The sequence below is a fragment of the Heptranchias perlo genome, chromosome 32 (assembly GCF_035084215.1).
Source record: "Heptranchias perlo isolate sHepPer1 chromosome 32, sHepPer1.hap1, whole genome shotgun sequence".
Classification (NCBI taxonomy): domain Eukaryota; kingdom Metazoa; phylum Chordata; class Chondrichthyes; order Hexanchiformes; family Hexanchidae; genus Heptranchias; species Heptranchias perlo.
The window spans coordinates 11,976,005-11,989,584 of record NC_090356.1 but is presented as its reverse complement, the minus strand read 5'-3'; the positions used below and the strand labels follow the sequence as shown (position 1 = coordinate 11,989,584).

At 40.6% G+C, this 13,580-nt stretch overlaps 1 protein-coding gene across 2 annotated transcripts in view; it reads right to left on the bottom strand.

The window, feature by feature from the left end:
* Positions 1 to 1,800: 1,800 nt before the first annotated feature.
* Positions 1,801 to 13,580, bottom strand: part of ube4b (ubiquitination factor E4B, UFD2 homolog (S. cerevisiae)) — a 77,804-nt gene continuing 66,024 nt past the window's right edge. For both annotated transcript variants that reach the window (XM_067970368.1, XM_067970369.1), the window contains 3 exons: positions 9,326 to 9,500; positions 7,511 to 7,657; positions 1,801 to 5,814 (listed from right to left, as the gene is read on the bottom strand). In XM_067970368.1, the coding sequence (XP_067826469.1) occupies positions 5,744 to 5,814; positions 7,511 to 7,657; positions 9,326 to 9,500 (393 nt within the window). In that variant the 3' untranslated portion in view covers positions 1,801 to 5,743. The remainder of the gene's footprint in view (positions 5,815 to 7,510; positions 7,658 to 9,325; positions 9,501 to 13,580) is intronic.

Below are 13,580 nucleotides of genomic sequence, written 5' to 3'. Positions count from 1 at the left end.
TTTTGCGATAACATAACATTTAGAATTTTTCCATTATAAATCATCATGGAGTAAACAAATGACTGTTGATTGTACTGTGCCAATACTTTTATTGCACTTTATTATTTGGAATTAAATTCAGTGTGATGCAAAGTGTTCATCCAATGCCCACTGCAGAACACTGCTTTCACTATATGTTCTGTGAAGAGAATAGATGGGAACTTACTAGTATCTACAAATATCAATTTGACTATTTTGTCAGTAAAGAAAAAAAAACTTTCATTTCTGTTGTACCTTTCATGACCTCAGGATGTCCAAAAGTATTTCACAGCCAAGGAGGTATTTTTGAGTGTAGTCACTGATGTAATGTAGAGACATCCAATTTGCACACAGCAAGGTTCCACAAACAGCAATGAGATAAATGAACGAATAATCTGGGTTTTTTTATTCGTTCATGGGATGTGGGCATCGCTGGCAAGGCCAGCATTTATTACCCATCCCTAATTGCCCTTGAGAAGGTGGTGGTGAGCCGCCTTCTTGAACCGTTGCAGTCCGTGTGGTGACGGTTCTCCCACAGTGCTGTTAGGAAGGGAGTTCCAGGATTTTGACCCAGCGACAATGAAGGAACGGCGATATATTTCCAAGTCGGGATGGTATGTGACTTGGAGGGGAACGTGCAGGTGGTGTTGTTCCCATGTGCCTGCTGCCCTTGTCCTTCTAGGTGGTAGAGGTCATGGGTTTTGGAGGTGCTGTCGAAGTTGTTTGAGTGATGTTGGTTGAGGTTTAAATATTGGCCATGACACCAGGAAAACTCCCATGCTCTTCTTTGAATAGTGCCATGGGAGCTTTTACACTCAACCAAGATGGAAGATGGGGCCTCAGTTTAACGTCTTACTCAAACGATGGTACCTTCGACAGTGCAGCACTCCCTCGGTACTGCACTGAAATGTCAGCCTAAATAATGTACTCAAGTGTCTGCAATGGGGCTTGAACCCATAACCTTCTGACTCGGAGGTGAGTGCGTTATTATTGAGCCAAGGCTGACACCTAAATAAAATAAAATGACCTATTAAATACCTATGCACAGAGTATATGAAGACATTGAAGTGTGAATACTGTGAAATATGTTTTATATGGTTCATGCAGATAGCTGGACAGGAGGAACATTAAATCCACACCTCTCCCTAAATCTGTGCTTGTGCGCCACAATGTGGTGCTAACACATTCTCCTGATCTAATTGCTCACCCATTCCTTCCTCTGCAATTCCATGCAAATTTTGCCTTTAAATAGAGCAGTATGAATTAATAACCTGATTTCACAGTTAATTGTCATGGACATCCTTCCTGCGTAACTTTAGCCATTCACACGAGTAAAATTCAGACCATATCCTAATTAGATGTTAAATACACAGTGCACAAAAAGTTGTAGAATAGGCTAATTTGAATCCAGCTCAAATTAAAAGGTACATACCTGTGCTGGCTGGAACTCAAATTTGATCAAGCCTGTGAAATGGAGGCAATTTAACAGAGCAAGATAAACACCCAATGTATCCCATAATAAACTGAGCAGAATTCTTGAATGAGACATGTATGTGACTTAACAGGTGCCCATAACTTGAGAGTGAAGATAATTCCATGTGTATTTGGTGCTTCCACAGTCAGCAGAACAGTGAAAATATAGACAAGCAATGAGTTGCACAGCATGGAACACTTTGATGGGAATTCAGTTCAGACCAAAAGTCACCAAGTATGTGTACATTCAGCTTTAAAAACAATATGGAGAACCTCAAACCCACTTAACAGTAGAAGACAATGATACCATTTTGTATTTGGGATGTGTACCACCATTTATTGGAATTCAAAGATTGGGAGCAATCAGAACAGTCCATAGGAATCACCATTCTGAGCAGGTTTATCATTAAAAACAGTTCTCTGATTATAACAGCATTTATAGAAAAACAAAACACAAAAAAAAGCTTCCAGCTTTTCGAAATAAAAATCAGAAATTCAAGTACCTGGAGCAAGGGGCAGTATAACATTACCAAAAATGCAAATTTTAGTTGGACAATGTAGCTTTTAATTTCCTCCTTTTCTTGCCTCAGTGCTAGAATTTCCAGTTCAACAATACCAGGGTAAAAAGGATACATCAGCACTATCACACTATCATGGTATCTTTATAATTGGCTAAAGACTTTCAAATTACCTTACGCAACAGATTTGACAATCTCAAATTTAACAAATTTTAACCCTTTCTAGCCCAGAAAGGTCTAAATGGTCCTTTTATGCAAGAAAGTATTATTATGAGTTTAAATAATTAACTGTCTAAATTTCAAAAGAGGTCACCAAATGTAGTATTAGTCAGGAATCGTGAGCCTTTACATTTGATCAAAACACTAATACAGTAAAGTTGGACACTACCGGTGGCTCCCAATTTGAACTGCGGTAGCTTTTTCTTGAGAAAAGTTCTGGGTTAGAAAGGGTTAACATCCATTTTCTCAATAGGTCGCATTATATATATATTTTTTTTTAAAAAGTAACAAAAAATGAACTTCAAAGTTTAGGTCAAATTATCAACAGATTGATGTGCATGTTACATGTCTGAACTGGAAAGGGGTAGATTTTGCCTCACATAATGCAGCGATGAGCTCATAATCTGCATTATACCAGTGGCAGTTTTATTGAAGATGTGGCTGTACAACTTGCACACAGAGGTGCCTTAAATGCTTTTTCTGTGTAAAGAGAAAAAAAAAAACCAACAATATCTGACCATGGCAATGAATGTTGGCTCAAAAGATTAAACACAAGGGATTCTGAAAGGATAGAAATGAATGAAAAAGTGAAAAAAATGCAAGAGATGCACTTATTAAAAGAATTAGTCTGAATTCCTTTATTTAATAATCTAGTCCACGTGTATAACACTATTGCCGTAGAAAATTTACACAATTGTGCAAAGGCATTTTTTTAAATATTCTAGTTAGGGGGGGGGGGGGGGGGGAAGACGGGCGGGGTAAAGTTTGATAGCTAGTTAAAATGTACCTTTTATGTTCTAAGTTTTGGGCTGTTGAATGACTCAGTTCTTTACGAAGCAAGACTTGTATATATTGCAGCGATATAGTCAAACTAAGTCCAGGTATCTGAAATAAAAACAAACATTTGGAAATACACAGCAGGTCAGTCAGCATCTGTAAAAAGAAAAGACAGGTTAAAGTCTCAGGGTGTATACCCTGCTGTATACACTTCAAATGCTGGCCTGTCTTTTCCCTTTACAGATGTTCTTGGGCCTACTGTGTATTTCCAGCATTTTCTGCTTTTATTGCAGATTTCCAGTTTTTTTTCTTTTTATTAAGTCCGGATATTTGGTGGACTTTCAACGTACAGACTATTTAGTATATCTTTTAATAAAGTATATAGCGAGCTGTCAACTGATGTTAATTGTATACCGGTGAGCTGTCAATGTCCAGTATTCAATACAACTATATAGTTATTTACTCGAGAGTTAGGGCAGGCAGACTGTAACAGGTGATGTCGTAGAAATGGGCTCTGGATCCTAAAATAGCTTGCACAGGATTCGGTGGACTGTTGAATAATGTTGGGAAAATGCTTGTTGGAGACTTGAAATGAAGACTCATATTTTACATCCAGCTATTTTGAACACTTCCTCAATTATCCCTTTTGCTACCACATCCTTTGTTATTTGAGTAAATTGCATAAAAACACACAGCTATATAGTTAAGGATCAATATAATTTGAAAAAATAAATGTAAAAATCATCAATTTGGAAACTAGGAGCATTGTAAAATATTTTAACAATCAAGTTCAAAACACCCGACAGGTGAATTTGAAGCAACCACATGCGTGCATCTGAATCGAAAGGGAGCGCTTGAAGGGAAAATTTGCAGGAATACAGGTTTAATTGTGCGTAGAATTGTAGGTCATAAGAGCTAGGTCTTTATAATCTGCATAAAGCTATCATAAAACTTCCAATTTCCTTTGACACTATTTTGTACTGTTTCTACTTATTGCTGTTTTTGTAATGATTTTGTACAATATTTATGGATTTTACTGTAAAAATTAAACTAGACAATTACAATTTCAAGATTTTTGATGCTTCATGCAGCAGCTATCATTCTCATAATCTTGCAATTGGTTTATACCAACACAACACTGGTCACTGTACAACCTGGCAACATGGGATACGCAGTTTCAGTATTGGACCAGATAATTTAAAATCCAAATACTCAAATCTGATAACTGGATTTCCTTTTCCTGTTACACAGTTGTTGCTGCACTGAAGGGAAATGGTGACCAGTCCTGTTTTGCTATTGTAACTGGATTCATGCAGCAGAATTGCAGATGTCACAATATAGCAGTTTACAAAAACATCAAGATATCGCACTGATACGAGGTGATTTTTAAACTAGAAGCACAATGGCAGCAGAATCAATCCTTCTCAAGTCAATGCACTTTTGTGGAAATATGAGTGACTCATTTATCTGGAAATCACTGAAATTTGGGATGTGTTTAGCAAGTTCTTGCATATTTTATTTAACTTGAAAAGAAAATTTTCCAAAATGCAAAGTAATTTCACGTTACTTTAACTTGCTGCAATTCAGGACTGTTGAAATAACTAGCTTTGCAGCAAATTATACAGACTGTAAATGTGATAAAAATGTATTCAGAAAATGTAGTCAACTAACAAGAATTAAAAGCTCTAATTAATGTAACAGAAGTGAATACAACAAAGTAGACAGAAAAAGGGTTTGGATTTTTTGTTTCTATTCACTGTCAGGTACTCACTCAAGTGGCATCAACTATTCACTACTTAAAACATTTCGGTATAAGGCTGAAGGAACTCTTGGAAAACAAGAGTGCCCTCTAGTGCTGTGGCAACAATAAAAAGTCCTCTGGGAGAGGAAGGCAACCCCACAGCTGCTGGACTGAGGTTGTTTCTAAGAGGAAATGTCTCTTTTAAAAAAAAAACCTTATTGCAATCAAAATATTCCAATAATGCAGTTCATACTGTGGAAAATACGATGGCCATAAAACATGGTTGGCAGAAATGGAGGAAATTCATAACCTCCTTTCCTGGTTACAGTTTGCATGAAAGTCTATGCATAGGTGTAAATACTGGGGAAGGGGGGCAGGAGCAAGGCAGAGGGTAAGATAGAAAAAAATATATAAATTAATGATAAACAAATAGAATTCAATAGTCTCACCTTTAATCCTGTGAGCCAACAGATTATGCCTCATAATTAAAACATCAGCTTTTAGGGAAAGGGCCTGTGCATCACTTTGGTTTTGAGGAACATTTAGTGCAGCAAACAAAACAGTCCCTTTAGCAGCGACTGGTCGCAAGATACAGTAATAACTTCAACCTAAAATACAGACTATCTTCTGTTAATACAGTCATTTAAAAAACATTGTTGCTCAGACCCTTTTTTGTTTCAAAATTGCTGCAAGGCCTTGAGTGCACCATCCTTAAACTTGGATTGGTCACGTGTAGCTGTACTGAAAAGGTATTCTAAATTGTACCCAACACCTCTGAACTTTTCTCCTTCTAATTGTTTTTGTTCTTTAAATTAAATTTATTTACAGAGACATTAAATTTTTCTAATGTGTTCAGTTCACCCTTTTTAATATCAGTGCAGCAAACGTAGCCTACAAAGCCTCACCGTTGAGCAGATTTGCTTTTGGGTCTTAATAATCTGGTGGTCTACGTTCAGAACTACAAACTTTTCTCACTGTATCCATCTTAAGTAACACTTCACTGTAAAGAACGATTTGCATGTTGCTTCTCTTTCATCCAGGCATAGATCTTTTCCTTCAGTTCGGGCACTGTAATATATAAAATGGAACAATCCAGAGAAGAGAATGGAACTACTTCAACCAACCTCCTTCCTTCATAACATCTAACACCTTGCATTTTCAAGGAGGAAAAAAAGGCAATCACAAATATCTAACACAATGATGTCATGCATTTGTTTCTCAATCTATCTTATCCTAGGAATTTTAAGCATCAGAATCCTGGTCTTTTGTTTACACCTTTAGATCAGAGTCTCCTTTTGTAAAAAAAAACTATTCCAAGATATAAATGAATATATAAAACAAGAAAACACAGCCTCTGCCAAAGTTACTCTGAACCAACTGGTACCAGATCTTTTTTTAATTCTCGGGATATGGGCATTGCTGGCAAGGCCAGCATTTATTACCCATCCCTAGATGCTCTCGAATAGATGGCGGTGGGCCATCTTCTGGAACTGCTGGAGTCCGTGTGGTGAAGGTACTCCTACAATGCTTTTTTAGGTAGGGAGTTCCAGTATTTTGACCCAGCGATGATGAAGGAACAGTGATACATGTCCAAATCAGGATGGTGTGACTTGGAGGAGAACTTGGAGCTGATGGTGTTCCTATGCACCTGCTGCCCTTGTCCTTCTAGGTGGTGGAGGTTGCGAGTTTGGGCGCCGTGCTGCCAAAGAAGCCCTGGCGACTTGCTGCAGTGCATCCCGTAGATAGTACACACTGCAGCCACAATGCACCAGTAGTGGAGGGAGTGGTTGTTTAAACTAGTGCATGGAGTGCTGATCAAGTGGACTGCTTTGTCATGGATAGTGTTGAACTTCTTGAGTGGTGTTGCTGCACTCATCCAGGCAAGCGGAAAGTATTTCATCATTTTCCTGACTTGTACCTTGTATGTGGTGGAGACACTTTGGGGAGTCAGAAGATGAGCCACGAGGCACAGAATCCCAGCCTCTGACCTGCTCTATGTGACTGGTCCAGTTGAGTTTCTGATCAATGATGACCCCCAGGATGTTAATGGTGGGGGATTCAGTGATGGTGATGTCATTGAATGTCACGGGGAGGTGGTTAGGCTGTCTTTTGATTGGGAGTTTTACTAGAAAGAGACACTGTTCATTTTCCTTTCATCCCTGTCTGAAAGCACCTGGATTCTGCTCAGTGCTTGCACAAAACTAAAGGCCAAGATCAGGCAAATTGGTACGGTGGCTCACAGTGTAAACTCTTGCCCTGCCACTTTGCTGCAATGTTTTAAGAGAACAAAAATGCTGTGCAGTCTTCAATATCTCCCTCACTTCAATTTTCTTGTACCCTCCCCTAAAGGCAGTGACTTGTGCTGGGGTACAATTCCACAGGTGCCAGCAGCACTCTGGTGCTTGTCCCAAATGGCCAGTCTTCATAATGAGCGTGGCAGGGTATTCTATCATGCTGAGCATCGCAATGGAGTCCAATCCTGTCCGTACCTGATGTCTAAATGCTCACATTTTCCAAAAAGACTTATTGGTTGGTGATCAAAGAGAGAACTCGAGCTGATTTTTCCCCTTTGTAGCATGTAGCCAATTTTACTTGTCCTATTGACACCAGTACTGATATCATACCACAGGCTGAACCTAAAACCTTCCTGGTCTGTGGAGCTTAGCACATTAGGTAGTGCATTTAACCAGTAGGCCATTGGAGGAAGCTAATAATTTGTGCACTAAGATAAAAGTTTATATAGGTTTAAAGTAACATTCTTTACCTGGCTCCAGCATATTCTCTGTCAAGTGTTGGCGGTTAAATGGGTCTGTTGGAGAATTCAATAAATGTCTTAAAATAATAGAGCGGTCCATTATGGTCCCAGAGGGCAGCTTCACAGGATCATTCATCAGAGTGTCCATCAATGGATCTGTAACAATGAAGCCCTATATTTCAACAACTCAAATAACTATTACGATAAAGGCTAATTTTTCAACATTGTAATCAAAATTCATTTATCTAAATAGATATTTGGAACTCCTCTGGTACCATTTCTATTTAAAGCAGCTCAGCAATGTGCTGGGTCACCCTGTGCTGTGGAATCCGCCCTATGAAGAATGTAGACAGATTCCACAGCACTGGCAGCAGCAGGAAAGCAATGACGGGGAAGGTTCACAAGGCAGCAATCTTTAAAAAGCAGTGGGTTCAGCGTTCAGCCTACCCGTGGGCAGCATGCTGCCGACATCTGCTGACAGCAGTATTGCTACTTCTGGAAGAGCCTAGGAAAAACACTAGTTCTTGTTCACCTGACAGGAGTATTGCCAACTCACTTACATTACAGTTCAGAAATCAGGCTGTCATTAGCGCCAGCACTGCAATGTAAAGCAGGCTTAAATTAAGCCATTTTTATACTAGCAGCGTTTCGATTGGATTTTGGGAGACTGCCACCTGTGAGTTGGCTCCCACAACTTATGGTACTAAATCCAACTCCCTTATCCTGGCAACAAAATTGCAGGCTCACAAAAAATTGCAAAGAATACAGCTTCCCAGTTTTTCTACCTTTTCACTGGCTTTCCAGTTTTCATGTCTTTTTGTTCCATTCGTTTAACCAAGTGCTAATGACAACATTAGAGTACTGGCATGAAGGAATTACTAATTAAAGACTTGTATTTACATAGATTACTGTTAAGGGGATGAATTGGCATTAGTCCTCATATACTCATCAACCCAGGAATGATTCAGCATCAACTGTGTATGTCAATTCCACTCAGTAATCAGATGTCATCAGAACCGCTTTGTTAATTAAAAAAATTAACCACAGAACAAAGGAATGTGATCATAAAAAAGACCAAAACCTCCCGAACAGACAGATGCCACCTCGGTTTAACATCTGATCTGACAAAGTAGCACTCCCTCAGTACTCCACTGGAGTGCCAGTCTAGGTTCTGTGCTCAGTTCCTGGTGACGACCTTCTCATCCAGAGATGGGACTGCTACCAACTGAGCCAAGTAGACTGTAATAATAACTCTTTGAAACTATTAGAAATGGTTCCTGACAGAGACTGGTAACAAAGTTGTAATACTGCAGCATAAAACAGACATAGCTATTTCATAGTACTGCAATATGCCATAATTAACATATTTTACAAAGCATTGGTGTACCATTTACAATTAGTTCAATTTAATTAAACTTGTAAATATGCAATTATAACTGGTTCATAAACTCTAATGTATAACATGAATTCATTTGCAACAACACTGCTCAGAAAATAGTTAATGCATTCTGCTACATCGGTTCAGTCATCTCCAGTTTCTCAGTCTTGTACCAGCTACCATCTAAGGCATAAAATTCTTAGAGACAGGTGCTTTAAGCAATCTCTCCTGCCTGCGAGATGACAGAGTTACTTTTTGTATCTGGTAGTTCAATATCGAAGAGAAATCTCAAACGGGTATATTACCTCAGCCCAAATAATTGCATATACTTTCCCAGATTTGGCACAAATACAGTGAGAATTTTACAACTCAAAAGGTTTTGGAGTTAATTGTTCTGTAAACTTCCCATTCCAATTCAGCATTAGAATTTTTCCAAACTCACTTACCTCTGAATTCATCTGGTGCGTCCCCATAGTCAATTTCTGCACGAGCGTTCTTCGTGACAATTTCTTCAACCTTTTCCGCCAGAAGTCTAAATTTTTCTATAGCTATTGTCGATTTAATTCCTGCTTTTTTCATTTTTGAAATGACCTCATCAAACAGTTCTTTGCTGTATGATCGCTGCTCCCAAAGAAAAAGTGTTGAGACATTGAAGATAAATTAGAGCATGACTACCAAGTTTATTATCTGGCAAGTTACTACACAAAACACTTACACACTAGTTTGGAGTATCAAAACATGGATTTAGAAATAAGCATTCCTAAACATGAGCCATTTCTATTACAGGGCAAAATGGTGGCCAATAGGGTGGTAGAATATAAGTTTACACTCATGAATTTAAACACAGCAGGTGTTGTCAGGGTGAGCATAGGACAGGTAAAAAGAAAGCTGAAGGACAAGTAATTCCAGGTTGCTCTTACACACTTTCTAGTGGTTATCTAAGCAATAACAGAGTACTTGAGAGTTGGGTGCCCATCCATCCTCTGGGAAGTGGCCTATGGTGCACACAGAGACAGGGTGAATTGGGGGTGAAGATGGGCAAGAAAGGGAGATTGTGGGGGGGGGGGGGGGGGGTGTTTAAAAGAACTCATTCCGTGTATACCCAAAATGCCAAATTCACCTCTAGCCGTTTGGTTAGTGAGCTTACCTCCTGTATCCTATGGTACAGTCCCCACCACTTAAAACATCCACATTGAAAACGGGCAGTCACTTATATCGGCCAAAAAGTGAAAACCATTATCTATTTGCATTGTCAATTTCAAAGTTGCCAATTCTAATGCCTTTAGTGCTCCATTTATTTTGGGCAGAAACAGCTGCAGGCCAGTGTTTTATCAGAAAGTAAGCCAATGACTGATGTCAGCACTGCAGATTCATGTGGCCAGGAGGTTGCTGGGAGCCGGTGGGTTTTCTCTGTCTCTGAGCGATTTTCTAGCTGTCAATAACCTTCCTGGGTTGCCTGGAGTTAGCGCCGGAGCCAGAGAATCTCCCTCCCGGCTCGTGCCAAAACTCATTGTTTAAACTGTGTCTTCTCACCACGTTCAGAGATTCTCCCGGGCAATTGATCGAGATAAATATCTCCAGTGAGAGCAACTTGGTTTGGCCTGCGATGGCCATTATACGCACGGTCGCATCGGCTGTCAGCAGTAGGGACTGTACCCCGACACCAATGAAGTCTTTCACCTCTCCCTTCCCTCCTGATCTTGTTATGTAACCAGACCCTTAGTTACCATCCATCTGAAATAATGATGTGAGTTGCAATAGCAAAGGGTCTCTCTATAGGTAGCCATAATACACTTCCAAACTATCATGACAGTCTGCCAATTGATCTTTGGAACTGCATATAGTCACACTTCCCAACCTTCGTCAATGAATAAGATACCACAAAGGTTGGAGGTGTCCAAGACACAGCCTGTGGCCAAATGTGAATCACTGCTCTCGAGATCTGGTCAGTGAAGCCCCTGCCAGTTCTGCCTTTGCAGCTTGTGCACATAGCCAAATTTGACTGCAGCTCTTTAAATTTCCCAGGCCTGGAGGTCTGGAAAAAGCAGCTCATTGCTCAGTGGATTTTTACCAAGGAGGATGGGACAGAGGGAGGAAGTAAGATGAGGAAAGGAGTGAGTTGACCTCATATTTTTTGCAAATGGGGGGTGGGTCACATTTCTGCACAATTATATGTGATCAACTCAATGGTTTTGATTTCTGTATTCAATTCCAGCTCAGAAGGAAAGAAAGAAGGAGAAAGGAAGAAAAAGGAGGGAGAAAAGGAAAGGAGGAAACAAAGAAGGTATGTGCTCAAATCTCTGGAGCAGGGCTTGAACTCACAATCTTCTGACTCAGGCAAGAGTGCTGCCACTAAGCCAAGGCTGACATCCTTGCTTTTGTATCAACAGGTATGGAATACAAAAGCAAGGCAAAATATTGAACTTATACAAGACCTTATTAAGGCTGCATTTGGAGTAGCAAGTACAGTTCACACCATAAAAGCATTAGATTCATTCGGATGTTACCAGGGATGATATGTTACACTAAAGAGACTTGAAAAATTGGGACCTTCCCCCACCCCCCCCCCCCCCACCCCACCTGGAACTCAGACGGTTAAGGGGTAACTTATAGAGTTCTTCAAGATTATCAAGGGTTATGATCAGGTAAATTACAAAAGAATACTTCCAATTGTTCATGAGTTGGTAACAAGAGGATACAAATTTAAGATAATCACACAAAGTGGCCTGTTTCTAAGCTGTATTTCTCATCTGCATGCTGTCCCTCGGCGACATCATCTGAAAACACATTAGGTTCCACGTGTACACTGACGATACCCAGCTCTATCTCACCAACTCCCTCGACCCTTCCATTATCTCTGATTTCTCACACTGCTTTTCTGACATCCAGTACTGGATGAGCAAAAACTTCCTCCAACTAAATATTGGGAAGACCGAAGCCACTGTCTTCGGTCCCCACCACAAACTCCATTCCCTTGCCACCGACTCCATCCCTCTCCCTGGCCACTGTCTGAGGCTGAACCAGACTGTTCACAGTCTTGGCATCCTATCTGATCCTGAGATGAGCTTCCGACCACATATCCGCTCCATCACCAAGACCACCTGCTTCCACCTCCAGTCGCCCCCCCCCCCTCTCCACCCCTGCATCCACTCATCTGCTGTCTTAGCCGGCCTCCCACCTTTCACCCTCCATAAAATTGAGCTCATCCAAAACTCTGCTGCCCATATCCGAACTCGCACCAAGTCCTGTTTACCCATCACCTCTGTGCTCGCTGATCGACATTGGCTCCTGGTCCGGAAACACCTCGATTTTAAGATTCTCATCCTTGTTTTCAAAACCCTCCGTAGCCTCGCCCCTCTCTATCTCTGTAACCTCCTCCAGCCCGACAACCCTCCGAGATCTCTGCGCTCCTCCAATTCTTGCCTCTTGCACATCCCTGATTTTAATCGCTCCACCATTGGCGGCCGTGCCTTCAGCTGCCTTAGCCCTAAGCTCTGGAATTCCCTCCCTAAACCGCGCAGCTTCTCTACCTCTCTCTCCCCCTTCAAGGTGTTCCTTAAAACCTACCTCTTAAACCAAGCTTTCCCTGACTTGTATCTCCTTTAGCTTGATGTCAAATTTTGTTTGATAAGGCTCCTGCGAAGCGCCTTGGGACGTTAAAGGCACTATATAAATGCAAGCTGTTGTTGTATTGTTCTATGATTTCAGAGAAGAATGTTAAACAGCTCTAGCTGCTGAAGCAGACTTTTGGAAAATGGGCTGGTGTCCAGGAAGTACATAAACACAATCTCTCTGAGCGTCTCATACTTCCAGACTTTGGTTTGGTCTTAGAGTTTATTATCAGTTGGAAAGTGAATCTGTGTATTTCATCTTACAACGACTGCTCTTTTCTCATCAATGCTGGTAATCGGACCAACCACATATATAAACTTCACAGTGGACATAGTAACTCCTTTGCAGACTTATCCCAAGGGTCAAAAATGTTCCATCATAGCTTTTCCCCATCACACCAATCTGGGTTCGGAGCCAAAGCTATCCAGGGATTCATACCTTTCTTCAATGCTTCTAAAAAGAACTATATCTCTCACACACACACAATAGGTAATACAAACACCTCTTCTTTACACCATCCTTTTAGCTAGAGTTGGGATAAATCTACACACTGAAAGCTGCAGGCACGATGCTGCATCATGTGCATTCAATTATCCTTTTGGATTGCACAAGACCCACTTCCGTGTGACACTATATGATGCAGAATGAAACCACTCAAAAAGTGAGTCACAGAGGAACACTTTCTACAGAAGATCAGTTGATACAATTTCAGTTAGAGGCTTGCAGGCAATGTGTGCTATGTCAGAAGTTATTCATTAAAATGGATTTCAAGGAAGTTATGTTGAACCTTTGTAAAACACTGGTTCGGCCACAGCTGGAGTATTATGCCCAATTTTGGGCACCGCACTTTAGAAAGGACACGAAGGCCTTAGGGTGCAGAAATGAATTACTAGAATGGTTTCAGGGATGAGGGACTTTGGTTACATGGATAGACTGGAGAAGCTGGGGTTGTTCTTCTTTGAACAGAGAAGGTTAAGAGGAGATTTGATAGAAGTGTTCAAAATCATGAAGGGTTTAGATAAAATAAATAAAGAGAAACTGTTCCCATTGGCGGAAGGGTCGAGAACCAGAGGGCACAGATTTAAGGGA